The 23,628-nt window shown below is 43.2% G+C and overlaps 2 protein-coding genes across 2 annotated transcripts in view; one reads left to right on the top strand and one right to left on the bottom strand.

Moving 5' to 3' along the window:
• Window positions 1-23,628, top strand: part of Tnni3k (TNNI3 interacting kinase) — a 259,531-nt gene that overhangs the window by 185,799 nt on the left and 50,104 nt on the right. The window contains 1 exon segment of the mRNA XM_021157700.2: window positions 5,748-5,857. Coding sequence (XP_021013359.1) covers window positions 5,748-5,857 — 110 coding nt within the window.
• Window positions 10,420-21,830, bottom strand: Lrrc53 (leucine rich repeat containing 53). Its single transcript, XM_029475142.1, is given in 7 exon segments — window positions 10,420-12,521; window positions 15,302-15,817; window positions 17,790-17,946; window positions 17,948-18,018; window positions 18,401-18,976; window positions 21,305-21,418; window positions 21,782-21,830. Coding segments are annotated over 7 exon segments (3,585 nt in total).

Genomic DNA, 23,628 nt, shown 5'->3' with positions numbered 1-23,628 from the left:
GTGTTCTAACATCTAACCTTCTGGGTTCAGATTAAAATGGATCGTTTGACCTCTTAGATTTGTTGTGAAGAGGAACAGAGGCTAGCTAACACTTAGCAGGGGCGACATCATGCTGATGTGTGTCAGTGAGAACTAAGTCCTGCATTGCAGGGTTTGTTAGGACAAACATGGATGTCACATTATAGTGAGGGCACACACAAGGCCCTGAGCTCATAATTGTCACCATCAAACTGGCTCTCCCACACTGAATCGAAAGCTTAGCAAACTTATTACTTGCTGAGCAAAATAGCTTAATTGGCTCTCCCAGGGAGTTTAGAACAATGCCAGCCATAGTTAGGCCTCCAGTTCTCCTGTGAAGGGCATTCCCTCATGGTCACGATGTTTGCAAAAGCCTTCACCAAAGGCGTTGGATAAAACATTATTGGGCGAGTTTGCCACAAGGTCTTAACAATTCACTTGACTATATTGTAATTTAATAGCCCACTGGACATAATATTCATCCACAATGCCTCTGGATGCTAGGCTTTCTTCTGATGCTTAATATTGAGTTTAATACTCATTAACACTAATCCATCCCTCACACATTCAACAGATGTTTATGGAGTCCTATAACACTGAGTCCAGTAAATACTTCTGGTCAAATATCATTCTGACTCCTCACATGGCTATCTATTCAGCCTGCTCCATTTTAATATTTGTTTTTGCCAGTTACTGTACTATGCATTACTGGTAGAACCAGGAAGAGATGTAGTCTCTCACTTCAGAAAGTTTGTAAGCGCCACGAAGAGGCAGCTAAGTAACCAGGCAATGGAGTGTGGCTCGGTAGGTGGTGTTGTCCTGTGAGGTGCTGCAGGGGTGTTTGGGAAGGATCCAAGACAGAGTCCATCTATGCCAACCTCCAGAACAACACAGCCCACAAAGGAGAAGCAGGTGGATGAGAAAAGCCATACTATAGAACTTAAAACCCAAACACGAAAACGTTGGCAAAAGTAGTGATTCATTTCTTAATGACTCATTCACTTACCACATTTTATTGAAAATAATGATACCAGGTTTACACTTAGACTGTAGGCCTACAGCGTATCCAATGCCTTCATACTTTTAATTTACTATTACTGTGTGTTTTGTGTGGGTACAATTGGTTAGCACTGGCATGCATGTTGGGGACAGAACAGAACTTAGAATCAGTTTGTCTTTCCATTGTGGGTTTTGTTTTGTTTTGTTTTGTTTTGTTTTGTTTGATGGAACTCAAGTCACCAGGCTTGTGTGACAAGAGCTTTTATCAGCTGAGTGATCTCAACAGCCCCCTGAGTACCTTTTGCTATAGGCGTTTGGGAGGAGGGTTGTCACCCACTGTATGTGACCTGTTTTCAGAGATGACAACTGATGAACTATATTCATGACATCTCTTGAGAAGGTGTTGATAGACACAGAACAATTTGAGTTCTTGGCAGAAGAGACTCTTGGGGCTGAGTTACAATATTATGTTAAAGTCTCATTAATCAGAATAATGTGTGTAGGGAAAAAACTATGTGGAAGTATAGTGCCAATCAATATGGAGACCACTGAGCATAGCTATTTTCACTTAAAACTGTTCATTGAAAATAACCAAACTCCAAATTCAGTTCCTCGGTCACATTTTCATAATGTAAGTACCCAGGACAGTTACACAATGTAAGTTACACACTGACAGTTCAGAAGACCATCATCTCAGAGATGCAGCTAGGTCTGGAGGCAGCTCTATACAGTTCAGAAGGGCACCTCATTGCTGCAGAGAGGTCTGGGGGCAGCTAGACGCAGTCGAATAGCATCATGTACTCAGGATAAAACTTTAAACATAATTGAACAATGAATTTTTTCTTGTTTTAAATATGGACTTACTTTCTTTAAATGGCAAAGTGCCTTTTTAAAAAAAAAGCAGAAACCAACATTTTCACAAATCATTTAACATATTTTCTGTAAGAATCAGAGAAAAGACTTGATGCATGGGTTGAGAGTCCTGTCCCTGGATCTGAGTATCAGGAAATTTCCTAGCTTTCAGAGCAGCCTGCCACAGGCAAAACTGACCAACCATCTAAAAGTGGCAACTTGCAGTTCCCCCACTTCCCTGGAGCTACAGGAGAGCCCCACATTTAAGTAGAGGTGATAAAGAGAACCCTCATGACTAAGAGTAGAGCAGAGGAGACTCCAAAGGCTCGCAGTCTGCTTTGAACAACGAAGAATGAAAAATCACTCACCAAAATGGACTTTTCAGACATGCTACCAAGAAGCAGATAAATTACTCTCATGTTTGATCTCACAACATGAAAGAGCTTTGACAGAGATGCTGGGGACAGGCATCAATTTAACCCTTTCTGAGGACAGTCCGTCTCCACTCACTAGGAGACCTGTTGTAATTGAACACACTCACTGGACTGATTTCTGTGCATGTCCTGGAGCTGAATCAGCACTAACCAGTCATCACGTAATAGTACAGTCATAAGATTAGTGAAAGCAAGCATTTGTCTCTTTGGTAATTCTGGATTACTTAATTCTTAGGGAAACTAAAAATAGTTCAGAATAACCCATGAAGGGATTCCACTCCTATATTGGTGAGCCAAGAAAGATGCTTTAATAAATAAGAATACAGTCTAAACAACAAGGAACCATACAGCTGCTTTTTGAAAAGAACTCTTTTTCTGATGCAGTGGTGGTAACAACATCTTTCCACTTCCTAGTAAGAGCATCTGTTAATAGAGATGCTCAGGGAAACAGCTTCACTAATATGAGCTGGTTGAAAGTATTCATGTCATTTGATAGGTTATTTTCACCCCTTAATATACCATAAATGTCTCACCTATAATATACAGAAATTCCCATTAAAAAATACTCTTTGAAGAATTTCAAATAACCTAAAATTGAGAAGTGATTAAGTAAATCACAGTAAATGCAGTCATTAAAATGTGTTAACACATAGTTTTAATAACATGGAAAATGCTTAATTGCTTAATGTTTTAATTTATGAAAAAAAGAACTCCATAATCATATGTCAACATAGGCTCAATCATGGATGGAAAAGAGAGATTCTCAAAATATTTTAACACATATTTTGACAAATATCATTCACCTGTAAATGATTTTTCCAGACTCATAGCAAAGAATCAGACAATCACTTTCTGTAATTGATCTCAGACCCTAAAAAGGCATCAGAAGAGATGACTCTGCTCAGCTCAACTCGTTTTATGGATAGAATAGTCTTTTTCTCAATAATAATATTTTACATTTTCTAATTCCCTTATTTTTTCAATTCCTACAAAGAATGAGTAATTTTACAATTGGTCCAACTAGGTCTTAATTCAGAATAACCCAAAAAAGCAATAAATTTAATTTACTTTGAATGTAACGTCACTGGATCTGCTGAGATGAGAAGGATAAACAGAATTTAGCAGATGTGGATTTTGGTACTGCAGGAAGTGCTGTTGAGAATTATAGCAGTAGGGATATGAAACCTGAAGTGGCCACCACCTGTAGTCAGGCAGGACCTCCACACCCCGTGAAGAGATAAGGACACCAACCTATCCACAAAACTTTCAATCCACAATTCATCCACGATACAAGAAATACAGGGACAAAGATGGAACAGAAATGGAGGGAACCAGCCAGCCAATAACTGACCCATCCGATGAGCAAGCACCAATCCCTGATACTATCAGTGATGCTCTGTTATGCTTGAAGACAGGAGCCTAGCATGGCTATCTTCTGAAAGGCTCCACCCAGCAGCTGACTGAGACAGATGCAGAGGTCCAGAGTCAAACACTGGACAGAGATTAGAGAGTTGGAGAAAGGATCAAGGGTTCAGAGGGGATGGGAACTCAACAGGAAGACAGAGCCAAGTAAACTTGGGGGACTCTCAGAGACTGAACCACCAACCAAAAAGCACATGGGGGAGGACCTAGCCGTCCTGTGCACATATGTAGCAGATGTGCAGTTTGGTCTCCCTGTAGGTCCCAAAATAACTGGAGCAGAGGCTGTTCCCAAAGCTGATACCTGTCTGTTGAATCTGTTCCCCAGCAGGGATGCCTTGTGTGGTCTCAGTGGGAAAGGATGTACCTAGCCACTCAGATACTTGATATGCCAGGGTTGAGTCATACCCAGACAGGGCCTCTTCCCTCTCAGAGAAGATGGGGAGGGGGCTGGGGAAAGGAGCTGTGTGAGGAGGGGTATCAGGAGGAGGGAAGGCAGTGATCAGGATGTAAAGTAAATAAATAAATTAATGGGAGAGAGAGAGAGAGAGATTGAGATCCCAAAGCCAGTAAGATACAAGCCAATGCTACTTCACCACACTTCACTACATACTAGAGCCAGGATATAGTGTAATCTGAAAGTCTCTCCTTCATTTTTAACCATTAGAGAATAATGTGTTATTTGCCTTTTTCATTATCATGTTTATTGAAAAAGGGGGAACTCTGGAACAAAAGCTTATGCCAATTGTGGGTTATTTTTTTAAATGTCAATAATTACAAACTCATCCCAGGCTCAGACACTAGTACCTGCTTTAAATGATTGTCCAAAATACTTGAGTTTATATCTTTATCTACCATGATACTCTGATAAAAAAAAAAAAACACTTTAAAAATCCATGTACTTACCTTTCAGGGGATGTAGAAATCAGTGATTAAAAATAGGAGTTGGTGAGATGGCTCAACGGGAAAGGTCCTGAGTTCAAATCCCTGAAACCACATGGTAGCTCACAACTACCCGTAATAATATCTGATGCCCTCTTCTGGTGCATCTGAAGACAGCTACAGTGTACTTATACATAATAATAAATAAATCTTTGGGGGAAACAACAGAGAAACCCTGTCTCAAAAAACAAAAAAAAAAAAAGAAAAGAAACAAACAAACAAAACAAACAAAAACAAAAACAAAAATTCTTTAAAAAAAAAAAAGCCACAGAGAAATACAAAGCAATCAGGAATTACAGTGCCATGCTGCAAGATCTGAGAGGAACATGAACATGACCTGGAAGGCTGTGCTCCCAGACAGGACTGGAGGATTTCAACGATGAACAGCTCCAGTGTGATCGTGGGTGTGCGCTATCCTCTCCCAGTTAACCAACAAGTACTTCTGAAGAATTAAAATTCAAAATCTCAATGGATATGTTTCTCAATGTTTCTAAAGCAATACAGATCCCTTCTTATCTCTCCAGTCCAGCGATAATCCATGCACTGTAACCTAAGTGCACTAACCTTGCATGTATAACATGGTAAGGTCTTGAAAATTGTTGTTACAACTCATTTGTTTATGTGAACAAATGTTTGAGTGAGCATGTGATGGAGCACCTGTGAAAGTCAGGGGACAACTTGCAGGAGTCAGTTCTCTCTTTCCACCATGTAGGACTGAAGAATCAAACACAGATTAGTGGCAAACATCGTTACCCACTGAACCATCTTGCTGGCCGGACACTGTGGAGTTTCCTCCAGTCTGTCCTCCAGCCTCTTTTCTGTAGTGTGTCTATCTGCATACGTAAAACATCCTGAACTACTTGGTCCTTTGTTCCTCTATAATACTCTTTCTGCTCACTGCATAGACTCAACTGCCCAATAGACAGGAAATAATAAAAATAAACTTAGTACAAACTGTCTAGTCTTCTTTATAGGTAAGGGAGGAAGTCAGCCCAGAGGTCCTGACAAATCCCATGCACTTTGCCTTTAAATGTCTCTCTCGGTCTTTCTGGAATAAGTAAGATTTACAACTTTATGTTGCAGCCGCTGCAGCAGCAGATATGGCGTACCACCACATCAGACCTCCCATCGGCTACTCCATCCCCAAGCCAATCTCATCTCTGCTGATGCGGGGCTGGAATGCATGTCCCGAAGTGAGTGAGTTTGTTTCTTCTTATAAAATGTGTGCTGTTTCACAGCCTGTTACACAGTGTGACTGAAACATCTATATCCAGTATGAGTTAGAGCAGACCAATGGGAAGGCTGACCCACAGTCTGTGCTTCAGTCTCTAATGGCCCCGGGAAGCTCAATGTCTTTGTTGTCCCTCTCTAGTTTTGAAATGTTGCTCACAGCTGGTTAGTCAAAGAGAGACTTATGTTTGAGAGGTGACACACAGCCCTATCCCTGCTGCAGTTTGGTTGGCTATGGTTGAGTCACACTGATGAAGCAAACTTGCAGGAGACCCCAGAAAATGAGGTCTTCAGCAGCAACCTGAATCCAGCAACAGCAGCCACTATTGCTATGTTCTCTGGGTACTCATAGGTTGACAAGTGAATCTGCATTGTCTCACACACACTGGGAGACAGCAGTGCCTGAGGTGGTCTCTACTATGGCAGTCTCTCATTTTGCTCAGATCTAGTCATGACATCACAGGTCCAAGGAGTAGAAGGCAGCGACCTAGGTTCTGAGCTCCTTGTCTACGAATGCCCAAAGATTCTGACTGTTAACACCAGCAAATGTGCTCTTGTCTTTTCTTCCACAGCCTTGATGGTTCAGTCTTCCTAAACACTTTAACTCTCCCCAACAAGGAAGTAGACAAAGTGAAGCTGTTCCTATTTCAGAAAGTAACCCCAAAAAATAGATCTGATAAATATATAAGACATCTGAAAGAAAAAAGTATGATTTGGCCAATTTTTTTTTATTTTGTTTTTGTTGCTTTTGTTTTTTGTTGAAGGCAACACCCAAATCAAGTGATTGCCCAACCCACTATGTTCGTAGAACCTTTCAGAGGAAAGCTGAATGTTCTCCCAGGGTGAAGTTTGAGTATTTCATAGGATAACCTCTTCTTCTGGCCACTCAATCTGCTGTGCGTTTTGATGAATTTAGAAATTTCTCATAACTGGCAGGTTAACACCATAATAGCAGAGTTTGTTTTGTTTGTTTGGTCTGGTTTTGTTCATTTGCGTAACCCCAGAACTCAGAACCACACTTTGTAAGTGCTCAGAAAGGTAATATCTGTAGAGTAAATGAACGAATGCTTCTTGTCGGCACCTCAAATTCCATGCCTAGATTTTGGTTATCTGGAAAGTTTTATACAAAAATTGCATGACTTAAAATACTCTGAGGAGGGTTCTTGCAATGTGACCCCTTGGATTTTATCAGTACAGCACATAGGCTGGCTCTAGTTTCAGGCAGAAAGATAGACAAAGTGTCATTAAACAGGGGAGCTGCCAAGCATCTAGTGACATCGAGCTTTCACTCAAGTGGGTCTGGCCTCGGTCCTGGCATCCAATGATGTTCTGCTCTTTCTATTGTCTTTACAATGCCTGCAAAGGTCCTTACCATATCAGCAGGGTGTTTGAAAAGGGGATAGCAGCAAGAGACCAACACTCTGGTTTTTCTTCAACAATTAGTTTATTAAGTCTCTACTGCTAAATCCTGTGGTGTTGTCCATGGACCTGAGGGCTTTAACCATTATGTAGTGATTAAATAAATAAACATTAATAAATTTAGGACTATGAGCCAAGACAAAGGAAGAATCTATGAAAATGCAAAGGAAATCAACTCCAGAAAGCTGAGGACAGAGAGAGTGTGAGTCCTTGAAGTTGTCCCGAAAATGACAATTGGGCTAAAATCAAAAATCCAAAGACTGGCATTCACTGATCGGGTGAGAGAATGAATTCATGCATGCTGAGAGAAAACATGTACATCTATTGTGAGCAAAGAGATGAAGGGTTTGCTGGTTTTGATAACACTGAAGTCAGTGACAGGTTAAACCTCTAGAGCAGATAGCATTTGATAAAGAGATCTTTAGATATAAACAACTAACATTATGTTATTTTGCCCATTGCTTCATGTCCACATTCAATTTTTGAGAATTTCAGACATTCGTACTATATTAACATCATTTACTCTCCCCCTTGCACCTCTGAAACTCCTACCTAGTCACCCCCAGACTCCCTCTCAAAATTCATGACACAGTCCAAGTCCCCAAAGTCTGTGGTACTGGCTTAAGTGTCTACACCGACTAAAGGCATTTCCAGACAGTAACAGAAACATAAGCATGCTTTGTTGTTTTGTTTTGTTTTTTAAACAGTGCCTGTGTAATCAAGACTGGCCTGGAATTTGCAATGGAGACCAGACTGACTTTGGCAAATAATGTCAACCTTTGCAGCTGCAATATGAATTTATACAAGAAATTATAGATGATTTTAATCCTACCACTAAAGTAGTAAAAATTATATAATGAATTTTTTTCTTAGAAATATATTTGCTAGGTATGAAGGGGTTCCCATTTTTTACTGAAATTGTTGCGTGTAACTCTGTCCATGAAGTAACCTCTGGGTTATCTTTGACTGTTGGGCAGCACGTTATTCACTTCACCCTCATGTCTGCGCAAAAGTAGAGATTCTCCAGCCCCATCCTCCAGCTCAGAATGAGCATCCCTGGGTTCAGCCTGAAACTATGCTTCCCATAAGCACCCTAGCAGCATGTGCCCGGTAGAGACAGATCTGAAGCATGAAAGCAAAAGCAAAGGTTCTGAGGTCAGAACAACCTCCAGGGGCTGCTGGCACTGTGATCCAGTTGATTATAACAAGCACTTGTGCAGTTGCCATGGGGACTCAGAGACTAACAGAAACCCACGATCTGTTGCAAATGAAGCAGCCTAAGAAAGAGGTGACGAGGTGCAGGGGGCCATCTCTGCTGCCTTCTGAGAGGCAGCAATGAGGAAGAGGAGGTTTTACCCCTGCAGCTGTAATGCTGGTTGCAGTGGCAAGGAGAGAGAACAAGGCTGGGGGCCCTTCATTACAGAGCCAGAACTTTTGAGATATTAGGGAAAATGAAAGATGGGTATAGAAAAAAAAAATCATCGCCCCATCCCCCTCTCCAAGAGAGCTGTCAGTCAGAACAGAAGAGACTGACAGCAGTTAGGTGTTCCTCTCACCTCAAAGGTGTTTCCACGATGAACTGGTATCAGGAGAGGAAGGAGGCACGGGTGTGTGATAACAGAGTGAAGCCCAGGCAGAGCGGGTAAATGAGAACAGATAGGACAAGAACTGAGCCAGAGATGTCTGATTCTTGGCAAGACAGAGGAAGGGGGTGAAAGGCTCTCAAAATGAGAATGTTTCATCACTGGCTGTCAGATCCACATAGGAAATAGAAATGCAGTAGGTTTACACAGTGTTTGCAATGTCTGAACAGCCCCTTAAGCTCATTTCATATTATAAATATCTAATATAGCTAAAAGGAAGAGAGGCCAGGACAGATACAAAGATGGGACAGAGAACATTTGTTTCTGCTTAATCTCCTCCCTACCCACAGTACACAATGTGTACTATAGTATTCTACTCTGTGAATACATAGGCTAAACATCTTACTTGGGTATCAGTAATAAATTGCCTGAGCAGACCTATTTTCAGGTAAATGTGACTTTCAATGATTAAGAGCACCATGGCTCAATTGGTCAATTTAAATTGATCAATGATTCAATGATCAATTTAGCACCATGGCTGCTAAATCCAGTATTCACGAGCACATTTGGTTCCTCTGTGCAAGGCGGGAATGCTCTCAGCAAACAGCAGTGGCAAACTCAGCTGGAGAGACCAAACCTCCAAAGAGTCGCAATAATGGTTATTTGGTTTTCAAAGACTTATATTAATAACAACTGGCAATAAAGCTCATTAAAATTCCTTTTGTTCTTGAGCCACTGTGTTGCTTCTGAAACCTGTTTGCCCTTCTGAAAGGAAGGAAGCTGAGCTTGCCCTCTTCTGGACTGAGAGGGTTTTTCAAATTTTACAGTTGGCCTGGAAATCCTCAATTATTTCCCCTTAGAGAAATAGCAGGGTTTTTAAGACTTCTACTTAAGATCTAAGAAAATTATCGACAAAGCGATTACAAATGGGTAAAATTTACCACTCTGCAGTACAATTAACAAACACGGCTGAATTTTCATTACACCATAATTAAGAAAACAGATCAGGCGCACATGAATCTGTGCTCATCAGTGCAGAAAGCAAGGTTGTAATAGCACTAATTGAGACGTGCATAACAATTTCCATAAAATAAACGTCACATGCAAAATGTTCTCTTCATGTTGAACGTTTCATTTCTTTGAGACTTTTTAAGTCTTTGGTTGATTTTCCAGGACTAGGCAAAAGTTCTCATCATTCCATTCCTTGAAGGAACCTATTCATTCAACTACAGGGAACATAATCCAGGCTCCATCTTCAATTTCTGTGCTATAGCTGACTATGAATTCTTATCTCACTGGGAATGAAGAATTACAGAGAAACTATTCCGTGAATGATATGTGTTCCGTGTCCACAGAGTCTAGGGATATTTTTGATCTGCCAAGAAGATAGCCTAAGCAAGAAATGGATGTGATGCAAGTTGCTGTTTCTGACTCTCTACTTCTAAAAGTGGTGGGCAAGAGTCTCCAGTAAATGATGTGTCTAATGAGGTTCTCAAGAAGGGTTTTCAGCTCCATTTTCACTGTTAGGAATTAGAGGCAGCCTGTTCTGCCTCGGAATGAATGACATTTAACTCCTGTGAGAGGTAAGGAGTTCCTGGTGTCCCCCCTGAACTAGCAGCTCTCCTGTATTCCCTGTCATCTCTATCTGGTTGACTATCTCCAGGGTATCTGCAATGAGGCTCAAGGTTGTGAGTTTGAGGATCCATCTCAGTCTGTAGCATACTGGTTTCAACTTTACGCAAGTCTTTAGTGGAAATAGTCTCCTTGTCAGAGCTGGGATAACACAACACAAGTTTCTCCTTCCCTGAACCTTCCAGTGTCTGCTGCCTTTCCTCTGCAGGGCCCATTTGTGTTGCCCAACTTGCTGTCTGGGGATTTGCATCTCTCTCCTGGAGTGTTTGTCTCTGTTCTCCCACCCCTGCCTGCATCCCTGCTGGTTCGCCACTGTTATCTCCCTGTGATAGGATGTTTGTGTCTGTTCCTCTCCAGTTACAGTTGTCCTGGTGTGGGAGACAGTGTGGCATCATGAATGGCAGGTTATTATAGGGTTGTATCCAGGCAGTGGGAGAGGATACATGATCCTCCGTGTGAGAAATCTTGTTTCCTACATCAATCTCTTTCCCACCCATAATATAATTTTCCACTCCTCCATTGAATACGTTGAATGTGTTCGTTAATGGTTTACCCTCACTTGCACACTGTTCATGGCCTGATTTTTGCTCCTCCTGTTGTAAAGCTCGATTCTCATCCAAAATGTGATCTTTCAAGAAGGTATCAATCACCTGGTCTCCAAGGGACAAAGTAAACTGATTTAATCCATTGATCTTTAATTTGTCCTGGTCTGTGTGTTGAGTGGACACCATTACTGCTTGGTCAATAACCCCCCTGGAGTGTTGAGATCGTAAAACACTATTCTCTCCATTTCCCAAACAGGCTGGGGAGGGGCTGAGAACTTCTCCTTGTGGACAAGTGACATTTTCCATTTGTTCAGATGAGATAAGAGGAGGTGAACGCTGGTGCTCAGGAACCCTGATTGAGGCCTGAGGCACCATTAATAAGCTCCCATTAGGAGTGTGGCCCATTGGGCAGCATCTGCCCTGCTCAGAACCTCGACTGTCTACAGACAAGCTGTCGGCTCTGAAGGTGCCATTTCTTTCCCGATAAGGGGTCTGATCTAGGGTGTGTTCCAGTGGCTCCTTTGAACAAGGGAGCTTAGCATGGCCGTTCCTCTCTGGCAGCTGAGAACTGACCAAAGACACAGATTTTGCTTTGACTTTTCTCTCAGAAGTTCTGGCTGGTTTCTGGGGAGGTAACCTTGCTGGTTGATGTCTCTTGGTGGGTTCTGATGTGGATTCCTCCGGGTGGACCCGAGTTTTTCCAAAGGGGTGCAGGTCTACCTTTATCCTTACATTCTGTCCCTTCACTTTCTCCCTCAGATGGGAGGCTTTGAGTCTCTTCTTTTTCAGAGCCTGTTGCTCTGGAAGCTTTTCTCTTGTTTCTTTGACCTCTTCCATGCTGGTACAGTTTTTTAAATCCAAGGAAGCCGTGTGTTGGCTTTCACTGTCTTGCTCTCTCCAGGAGACCGGTGTTTCTGCTGACATCACCAGCCCTTTTGCCCTAACTGAATCAAGGTCCTGGAATTTAACCCTCTTTGTAGAATTTGCCTTCTTGATTTTTGCTGCCAGCCTTGACTTGTCTTTGTTCCCCTGACTCCTGAGGAATTTTTCTATTGCTCTGTTGATTTGAATTTGCTGCTTCTCAGATTCTGTGTGCTCTCTTCTATCTGGCTTCTTCTCCCTCATAAAATCTTGAAATGCATCCCAGAACATGTATTTGCAGGTAAAGGAAGTATTGGAATGAGAATGTGTAGGTTTGCTCCTCTTTAAAGGGTCCTGATGATGGTCATATCCCACTCTATGTCTGTGGGCAATCCTGCCTACAACACGTTCCCCTGGCTCCTGTTGCTTGGAGGATGAACTGGTGATGAAAAATCTCTGTGCAGCATTGTCTCCTTTTCCTATTGGAGGCTGCCATGATTCGTTTGTTAAGTGCTTCCCAAGACTCACTCTTGCCAAGGTTGGGACAGATGTCACATGTCTGCTTCTAAATGTGTCACTGCTCATATCTGTTGAACAATAAATGCAGGAATTTACCACTAGTCACACTTAGTATCCAAAACAACTAGAGGTCTATGAACCTTATGCAAGTCGTAAAATGACTCTTTTAATTGTAATAATTCCTGAGTATTTCCTAACTTTCTGCTGATAGGAAAGAGGACCCTTGACTATTTGCTGTGTTTGAAACCGTGTTCTTCCTAGCCACTTCTCAGTCAGCTGTGATGCTGACTTAGAAACTGTACCATTAGGATTGTAAATGACATATGTGCTCATACTTAGATTCCATCATGTTTATGTTAGCTTTAAAGATGACTGACATCTGAATCCTTTCCAAATGGCACAATAGGTTTTTCTTATTCATTTCCCATTTTGAAAATGGAAACACAAATTTGGAAGAATATAGACAAAATATTAGGCAATGTTCAGGCCTCAAGCAGAGTAACCTAGACAACAAAAAAGAATACCTGTTGCCTTAACGAAGGCAGAAGGCCATAATGAAATGTCCACTAAAGATTTCTTAATAAGTGGGTAATTTGGGATATTGCCTGGTGGCAATATCTACCTGTGACTTTAAAATAGTATAGATAATATGTACTATTAATACTACACATTTAACAATATCAACAACAACCTAATATCAGTTTGCGTATAGGAACAACTAGACAGTGTGATAAATATTACATATTTGTTAGCACATTTGATATTAACAAGAACCATGGTCTATTGTAGAAGTTCTGCCATCTTAGGACATTTAAGAGGAAGGAAATACATTTGGGTATTTGTTATTTTTCCACAGTTCCTCCTCAGGACTCAGATCAGTCTATCTCATTCTTATCTGCAATGAGTAGAATTATGTCTCACCAGCCTGCTTTCTCTTATTTCATGAAATAGTTTAATTTAGAAAGGGAAAAAAAAGGAAGAATTCCCATTTATTAGGCAAAGGAAGAGGTGAGCCAAGCCCAAGCTAGAATGTCACCATACCCTAAGGCATACTTGTGGGCTACTTTGAGAAAGCTGCTGGTGAGGAAAGGGCCAATGTGCATGTGTAAGTATCCTGGGGAAGAGTTGGTGGTCTTCATCAGATTCTCAGAAGTTCTAGAAACTGAAGGCAAACAGCAAGAACTACTCAACTAGGTGATTTCTTGCACTTTCTCTACCCAGAGAAGTCTGTTCTGAAGTCCCATGTTACAGGGACTTGAACTTGTCTCCAAAACCAAGTATGGTCTTGGCTGCCTTCCTGAATTCTTCTCCACCTCCAAACCCCTCCCCCAGGATGTTGAAGAACTTCAGGTGTTTCCCCAATGCCGTCATTGATGCGACAAACCAAGAAGCCAGTGCTACCAAGAGTTAACTAGCCATGTCCTCTTGTGTATATAAGTCCCCTACAGACAGAACAAGTAAGGCTTTAGGTTCCTCTGAAAGCCAAAAGGAAATGAAAAAGCTAAGCCTTGATTTCTTATAAAGTAAAACCAATCTTTTCTGTCTTCTGTGGAAGCTGTTTTTTCTTGGCCATCTTTTTCTGGAGTCAAACCCTCAGCCCCAAGGAACCAGCAAGAAATACACTCAGATAAACTCACATCCTGCCTTATGCCACATAGGAAATAAAATATAGTTACATTCTTATCCTGTGGTGCCTGAATCCAGCCTTAGGGCCAGATCTCCACAGAAAGTGTATCACATGATTCCGCTGTCATTCATTTTCCACAGAAAATCCTGCTTCCTCCAAACCAGTTGAAATAAGTGGCAGAGCCTGGGTCCTGAGCAGCCGTGTAAGTGCGAGTGTGCACTGCATGGCATGAGAGCATTGCCCCAGAATTCAGGTAGGAAAGGAAGCTGCTTGATTCATTGCCTTCGCAGAAGTATTGGCATTGCCTGTAGCCAGCAGGTTGGTGCCATGGCCAGGTCCACTGGGCTCCCAACATGAGACAATGAATTAAGCCCTGACTTTCCCAGAACTGAGAAGTTATAATGCTTGACAGCTCAGCAAGCAAAGTGTGTTTCTTGACATTGTTTCCAAAATGAATCACTAGCGTTAGGAGGCCATTCTTCTCAAATGCCATGCTCCAGGAAGGCTGTTTACTGCAAATTGGCGTCAGAGCTCAGAGGATGCTGGGATGAAAGCTGGTACGCACGTTCTTAGAAATCTCAGCAATATTGCTATTGAGGCTTCTCTTTCCTTTTTAAAGCACCCTTAAGAATTGGGTCTCAACATTCACTTTTCAGGGAGGAGAGGCAACATAGATAGCTCATCCAGATGCACATATAAAACATTCAGACAGAAAGACTCACACTCACTACAGACACAGGCAGCACACTCTCACAGAGACATTTACTGGCACACAGACTCACAGACACATACACAGATACTCATACATGCACATGTGTGCATTTACACAGGCACACACATATGCTTGGACATGCACATATGTGTGTTTATTCATACAAGTAGGTTCTCAGACGTGCACATGTGCATGTTTATACACACTGCACATACACACAGGTTCTCAGACAAACACATGTGAATGTTTACACACACCTATACACACAAATTATTGGACATACATATGTGCATGTTTATATATCCACAGGTTCTCAGAATTTCACCTGTGTGTTTATATATATCATTCTCTCTCTCTCTCTCTCTCTCTTCCTCCCTCCCTCCCTTCTTCCCTCCCTCCCTCCCAGTACCTTTATATCTTCAAAAAAGGAAGAAACAGACTAAACAGACTACAGTGAATTTTATAGCACTTCTCTAAGCACAGTGGGGTTTTCTAACAGACAAGCTCACCTATTGTTCTTGTTCCATGCTGTGGCAGGATTTGAGACTGGATTTCTCCATGTTTCTGGTTGTTTGGCTTTTCAGCTGTCTTTGGACAACATCTTGTCACCAAGTCTGCATCATAAAGAGCTTTCTTGTTCCCAGGAGGCCCCAAGCATCCTGCCTGTAGCAGCTCATCGTCCAGGCAAGAGTGAGCACTGTGTGCCCCATGGTCTCTCCCTTTCAGCTTTCTGACTGATACATCCAGGGCTGTGGACTTGGAGGCCAGCATTGCTTGATGGCTGTTTTCCTGTCTAAGTGGTGTTTCCTTTCTGGAGCCCACATCGGACATGACCTCTGTCTCATTTTCTCGAGTTAAGTGGCAGTTACAGTACCCCACGGCACGGCCATTTCTTGCTTCCTGAGCACACAGGGATTCATGGAGGGTTCGGCAACAAAGGTTTTTGGATGTGCGTTCATTTGCTCTGCCTTGTTGGAGTTTCCAGTTAAATATGATTAACCCTGCACATGTAAGGCCAATGGCTCCTGTGGCATTAAAAAAAAAAAAAAAAAAAAAAAAAAAAAAAAAAAAAATAGGAGAACACCGTGGGAGACACGTGGTGCTCACACGTGTGAAGACACAGAAGGCATCTATCATCTATCACACAGGAAAACCATCAAGCCAGACAATAGCTGTTTTAATTGACTTTATTCTACTGTGCAGTTTGTATATGAAGAATTCCAGGGTCAGAGACGTGAATGCCTGGGTAAGAGTGCTGTTTGCACAAACTTTGGTACCTGAGATCAAATCCTCACCATTTGAGAGAAAAGCTGGGTGTGGTCACATGTGCTCTGTAACACCAGAGCTATGGAAGGCAGAGCCAGAAAGATCACTGTGGTTTGCTGGCTGCCATCTTAGCTCCAGGTTCAGTGAGAGGCCATCGCAAGGGAAAAGGTAGAAGCTGATAGAGAAGTACACCCCACACCCTTCTCTAGCCACCATGTGAACACAGCTGTATGAATACTTGTACACACGACATGCTACACCATACCAGACACATACACACGTGATGCCTGTGTTGCCTGTTTAATGCCTGAACCTCTCAGTCCACTTTGAACCCCATGACCTAAACTTGGCTGTGCAGCTGCCTGAGTTTTCTCTGGAAAATCTGTTAATTATTCTGGGCTCTCAGATTCTGGATACATTCGGGGGGAGGATCTGTTGCTGTTGTAACACTTCTGCCATTTGTGGGAAATTATGTCTTGGCATTTTAGATTACCAATGTTGTTACACAAATGTTAGAGGACAATCACAAGACATAGACAGACAGACAGACAGACAGACAGACAGACAGACAGACAGACAGAATTTGAAGCACACAAACAAATATACAAACAGACAGAGAAATGTGTGAGCTCATGTACACACACAATCAAAAACACAACACAGAGAAACAGACACATACACAACCCTCATTATCCTGTGTATATTTGTCACCATGCACTGAGATCATTTTAAAACACACAGAGAGATCAATAACTCAAGAAATTTCGACTAATGGCCATACTGTGTACCATTCATCTGGCAAGATATGATACTCAATGCATTTTTAAATTCCATTACTCTTAAAAATTGAGTTATATCTATCCCTTTCTTGATATGGGCCAAGTATGTGAAAGAGAAGATACAAGTCCTCCAAGAATTCAAAGCCCTCCGGCAACAAGGCACAGTGCCTGTTCTAAGTCATGAGTATGGTCAGAGGGGAGGCAGAGTTCAATCTGCATCATATACTGACTGGCTCAGTGACTATGCTCTACAGGCCCAGTGTGTGTGGTTTTTACGTTTCTCCTGCTGATACTGGCTCATGGTTCTGAAAAAGCCCACTGGCGATTTTTTTTAATACACACACACACGCACACATGGTTAGCTTGCCATGGACACTCACAAACAGCACAAACAGGTCAGAAGACAGTGAAAAAGTTATGTGACTTCCCTATGTGGTCCCTGCAGACAGAATCCAGGCCATTGGCTTGGAAGTAAATGTCTTTACCCACTGAGCCATCTCTCATATCCCCACTGGTGACTTTTACAAGAAGGAAAAGTACACAGATATGGATGCCCAAGTGCTTACAGCTCACCGTGTCTTTAAACGTTTTCCTTGAGTCGTAGATAAATATCCCAGTTGTGTGTGGAAAGCGGTTACTGAAACAGAGTATCCCTGTGTTGCAGTCATGGTAACAAGAAGTGTTTGTAACAAGAAGAGTTCATCTTTCCAAATTATTATACGAGTTACACTGGGACCGTAGTCCTTCATTCTCGGGTTCCTATCTCTTGTCTTACACTGCTCTTCTGAAATGGGAAGTGCTGGCAACCTGTGCTAGGTCTGCGGGCACCTTTACACCATTCACCTCTCCCTTCCACAATCCTCCCGCTCTCCCAGCTGCTGTGGAGACGACTCATATGCTCTAAGAAAACACATTCAAGGGTGGAAAGAAGAGGCCTCTTTCCCAGGTGTACCTGCAAAGCCAAGCACAGTGATGAGAGCCACATCCTGCCCTGGGAGGAGAGGACGCCTGTCCTTTAGAGCCAAAGTGATGTTATGACCCTTAGAGTCACAGTTGGTCTCAAACAGTCTCTGCATGTTCTTCGCAGTGGCCACAGGTGAGAGGGAACCCCTCACAGTTTAGGTTCTTGGTATTATGAAGGGTGTGAGCTGGAGACTTCACAAAGTTTCTTAAAAAGCCATCTATAAGATGGAACACAGGGCCCCCAATGGAGAAGCTAGAGAAAGCACCCAAGGAGTTGAAGGGGTCTGCAACCCTATATGTGAAACAACAATGTGAATTAACCAGTACTCCCAGAGCTCATGTCTCTAGCTGCATATGTAGCAGAAGATGGCCTAGTCAGCCATCATTGGGAAAAGAGGCCCCTTGGTATTGCAAACTTTATATGCCCCAGTACAAGGGAATGTCAGGGCCAAGAAGCAGGAGTGGGTGGGTAGGGGAGCAGGGCGGGGGGGAGGGTATAGGGAACTTTCGGGATAGCATTTGAAATTTGAAATGTATATATAAAAAATATCTAAATAAAAAAAGAGAAAAAAGAAAAAAGAAAGAAAGAAAAAAAGCCGCCTAGCTGGTAAAGATCACAGGTGCAGCTCCAGCGGTTCTGCTCCAAGCTCAGGCAGCTCAACTGCTTCAGTGGGGTAAATGTATCTGGCATGTGAGCCAACCTGTTTCTAGAAAGATCCACTTCCTGCATTTGGGGCAGGAGCTGGAAGGCATCCTTCTCAATGAAGGAAGTGAAACTGTTAGACAAGTCCAGATGTCTGAGTCTGTGGAGGTTCACGCCTTTACAAGAACTCCATGTGAGATTGGTGATCTGATTTCCATCCAGCAAGAGTCATCTCAGGGCCTTGGTATTCCGGAACCAGGCTGCTCTCAGGCTGCGGAGGGCATTATGGCTCAGCACTAGGACCTGCAGGCTTTGCAGCTTGCTGAAGGTGTCTGACAGAGAAGAACTGGGGATGTGGTTGTGGCCCATAGACAAGGTCCAAAGTTTGGTGAGGCCTTGCAGGGAGCCTTCCTGAATTCCATTTTGGCTCAGTGAGAGTAGAGCTAAGTTAACCAGGAGAGTCAAATTGGTATGCTTTACTGAAGAGAGGTCTCTATCTGTAAGGATTAGAACCCTGGTGGTCTCGGGAGCTGCTGTGGGGAAGAAAACACAAGCTTTAGGCACATACATGCACAGGGTGGAGAAGAGAGGGAGTCTTGACACTTGGGTGGGAAAAACAAAATGAGAACAATTACAAGTTTGTCCAAAGCTGGCTGTAAGAAGCTGGGTCTTACCTCCCTCTGTCTGTGGAACATGATGTTGAAGGGACATAAGCCCACAAGCTCTTCGGTATGTGGAGTTAATTGGTTTGGGGACTCACCCACACTGATGTTGTTTTGAAGGTGGCCTTTCAGGCTTCCTTAGAGATTGAGTTCTGATAGGGGCCAACTCTACTATCCCTCTAGACCTCTACTCCAACCCCTGACCTGATTTGGTAAGGCTCCCTAATAAGACTTGTGTCAGCGATGGATATTTCGGCTAGAAAATCAATTAATTTTTCTTTCCAATCTCTCCAACCTAAAGGTGTTAGCTGGGGTGGGGACGGAGGGAACTTAGTTCCTCCCTTCCTTCCGTCCTTCCTTCCCTCCTTCCCTCCTTCCTTCCTTCCTTCCTTCCTTCCTTCCTTCCTTCCTTCCTTTCTCTCTTTCTTCCTTCTTTCCTTCCTTCCTTTGTTTTTCCTTCTTTTGCTCCAGGCTAAAGTTGTCAACTTAGTCAGATCTAAATTCTCTCCAGACAACTGGAGGGTCTGTCAGCAGGGTTCTCATTAAGTAGAGGCCATCTTGGCCTCCTGTCTGATATCTGTTCCCTCCAATGAAGTCTTTCCTGTGATGACAGGTGGTACTCAGGGCTTCCAACTGTTAAATCCCTTCCCATAATCACCTCTGAGCCTTAGCTGCTCTGTCCTCAGAAACCAAAGCATTTTAACTCAATAAAGATGCATTGTAATCAGGAGTTATTGTAACACGTCTTTATCATGCTAAAGTCATTTTGACTGCAGATGACAGTATCATGAGAATGAAAGAGCCCATTGTACCCTGGAGGTCTGAAGGTGATATTAGAGCAACCAGCCATGGAGGAAGCAAATTCCAGTTCTCCTGGGAAATTCAGGATGCATGGTTGAAACAAAGGGATAAAAATATAAAAGACAGAGGAAGCTCCTAGTGCCTTCCCTTGGAATAATCCCTTCCCTCCTGACAGCACACACAAGCTTAAGTCAGGGCACTTTCTAAAGCACATATTATTGATCATTTAAATTCTATTCATTCTGGCCAGTTTGGCATTTCTTGCTCTCGAGTCTAATAAGTTCAGGGGAGTTTAGTGTTTGTTGGGTGCCCAGTGCCTTGGGATTTGCAGACTCTCACTGAGAAAGCTCTGGTTTCTCTATGTCTCATCTGCAAGGAGACACCACAGCTACCCTGTACCTTTCTGACTCTGTATTCATTAAGTCTAGCCCCACAGGGACAGCATCCTGTGTATAAGGGAACATGGAAGAGCAGCCATGCAGAGGGGACACCAACTCTGCCACCCACACACACCACGGAAGCCTACTCTTGGGATAGAATCACATTGTTCCTGCTTTCAGTGCTGGTCAGGAACAGAGCACACTGCATGACTACCATGAAACTCTCCCTTCAGACGGGATGAGTGTCTACTTCTGAGTTCCCAGCGAGCTCTGAGATTTCAGAAATGAAAGAAATTACCTTCCTCACTCTGTCTGTGTGCAGGCTCATTTTTGAGAATTTTCCACTGACAGAGCTTATAGCTTGTTTATCCCTTCCGTGAATATCAGGATGTAAATCACATTCTCCTCAAATCTGTTAATAAGGTGTCTTATTAAATTGTTGACTTAAGCAAGCAATATGTAATGAATACAGGCAGCAGTTCTTGTTAGCATTTCTACAGCTCATTTACTGCCGATAAAGAGAGAGAGAGAGAGAGAGAGAGAGAGAGAGAGAGAGAGAGAGAGAGAGAGAGAGAGAGAGGGTGGGGGGAGAGAGAGAGGACTTTCAAACTGAGATGGGCTTTGATAATGATCGGGTTTGCTAGTATGTTGGTTAATCTTACAAATGCTGAACAATTGCAGCTGAGGACTCAGAATCATTTACATTTCCTTCAGTTGATGGTAAGGCTCAAATCTACACAATGCATGGACTGAAAAAAGTTAATAATCAAAATTCTCCTTTTCTCCTTTTCGTATTTAAGTAACTTCGTGGGGTGCAGATATTCTTTTGTAATAAAAGCATCTCAGTTAGCACTGAAGATATTGACCTGTCATTGGTTGTGACAATGAGGGACAGAAAATAAAAGGTTACAAGCCCCCTAGTTGCTTTAGGCCTGCTCTTTGGGAGGGGCCTCTTTCTGGATGATGTCAGGGCAGACAGTGCACAGCACATTGATTGGTGCAGGTGGGAGCTTATTACTTACTATGTAGGTTAGCTGGTGGCACAGGGTTACATCTTGCATGCATACCACAGAGGACACAGGGCAGGCTGCTGTCACTTGCAATATGAAGGCAAGGGCTAAGTGCCATCCACCTGAGAAGAGAGTAGAGTGCAAGAATCATGAGAATGTGGCGTCCAGAAGCAGGCTCTGTCGGTCGCTTGGGATTTTAGCTTTTCAATGGTGGTTGCTTCTCAAGGAGTACCATGGTGTCCTTGAAAGAGCGAGAAGCTCTTGTAAAGTGAACTGTTAACACATTTAATCATAAACCCAAGAACACACACTCAGAACCCTCCATTAGTAGGTAACTAAACAGCTCTGGTTCTTGGCAGAACACTTTTGAGTTCGCAGCATGTTTGGACAAAATATCATCTTTTTTTTTAATTTTGCATATTCTTTGAAGCTTAAGAAGTGAAGGTGGTTGATACTTCCAATCACACAGATAGAAGGAGAGATACCAAGTCTTTTAAGCTGGTTGTGACATGTGTCTCCAATGCTGAAGTCCATCTCAGGCTCCCAATCTCACATACCTGGAAGGGAACCAACTCCTTTCCCATAGACCTAGGTGTCCCACTAAGGAGACCAAGACTGTAGCTCTGCCTAGTATTAAAGTCAGCTGTGGTATTGACCAACGGTGGCACTTTTCTTGAATCACTTTTTTCTTAATTTTTGCTTTTCCTGTATGAAATACAACAACTACTAGAACCACCCATGACAACAACCTGTCAACCATACAGAGTTAGATGAGATTCTCTAAGAACAATAAATGTTCAAGTTGACCATGATGCTGCCTTTCCAAGCCTCCCCCGGGAAACTAGTACCATTTCAGTTCAAAGGGGTCTCTTAAAAGGAGTTCTTGGTGGAAAGAGAGGGAGAGAGAGAGAGACAGACAGAGACAGAGAGAGGGAGGAATAACAAACATAACCTTGTTACACAAACATAAATATGTTATATAAACTTCATGTAATGAAGTTTTTGAGAAAAAAATAAAATATATAGTTATTAATTCAATTATTGGTTCAGTGAGGATTTTAGTAAATATTTCAGATTCAAGGCCCAGATTACCACCTTTATACTTTGGGGAGAAAGATTTAGGTGGAGCTCTGCCTCATCCTGTATACCTTCTATGCAGTCACACAAGCAGCAACCAAGAAAGCATGAGGATAGATATAAGATCATCTGACAGTGAGTGATGCTATGGTGTAAATGCAACCATAAAAGGAGTTAGAGAGCCTGAGCCCCAGAGCCTAATAGGCAGGCAGGAAGAGTAACTGATAAAGCACCATTTAAATATAAAGCATGAAAGACACAGATACAGGAAGTCCTGCTGGGAAGAAAAACAAGTGCAAACTCCCTAAGGGTAGAGTGGACTTCATACTATGGGTGGAGTGAGCATTATGAATTCAGTTAGTGGTTTAATAAGAGTTTTTTAGTGACCGGAGTAGCTAGGGCGCAGAGTCGGCTGGCACCCGCCAGCTACCCACAACACCGGCCACCAGAAGTCTTAAGACTTCTGGTGAGTGGAACACAGCGTCTGCTCCAATCCAATCGCGCGGGACCTGAGACTGCATTAGTTAGGGAAGCAGAAAACCTGGCCTGAGTAGAGGCACAAGCCCCCACCAGCACCAGGGTAGCTAGGGCGCAGAGTCGGCTGACACCCGCCAGCTACCCACAACACCTGCCACAGGAGCTTAAGACTTCAGGTGATCCGGCCACCCTCCTGACCATAGGACAGGTCTCCGCCCGAGAGCCCTTTGCCTCAGGATCAGCAGACGCCATCTTGGTTCCGGGACTCTGCCGAACTTAGGAACTTCATCTGCACAGGTGAGAGTGTGCACCACAGAAGTTGACAGCTTCTGGGGCAGGCAGGAGTCACAGAGCCTCTGAGGCAGCACCCTTTTCGGGCTCAAGACATCCGGCCACCCTCCCGTCCAGAGGAAAGGTGTCTGCCTGGCCTGGGAGCCCTTGGCCTCAGGATCTGCGGAAGCCATCTTGGTTCTGGGACTCCACCGAACTTAGGAACTTAGTCTGCATAGGTGAGAGTGTGCACCACAGAACCTGACAGCTTGTGGGACAGGCAGGAGCCACAGAGCCTTTGAGGCAGCACCCTTTTTGGGCCCTAGACATCTGGCCACCCTCCAGGCCAGAGGACAGGTGTCAACCCGGCCCGGGAGCCCTTTGCCTCAGGATCGGCGGTAGCCATCTTGGCTCCAGGACTCCGCTGAATTTAGTCTGCACAGGTGAGAGTGTGCACCACAGAAGCTGACAGCTTCTGGGACAGGCTGGAGCCACAGAGATACTGAGG

This window comes from Mus caroli, chromosome 3 (assembly GCF_900094665.2).
Source record: "Mus caroli chromosome 3, CAROLI_EIJ_v1.1, whole genome shotgun sequence".
Classification (NCBI taxonomy): Eukaryota; Metazoa; Chordata; class Mammalia; order Rodentia; family Muridae; genus Mus; species Mus caroli.
The sequence above is the reverse complement of the archived record's forward strand: the minus strand, read 5'-3'. Positions and strand labels throughout refer to the sequence as shown.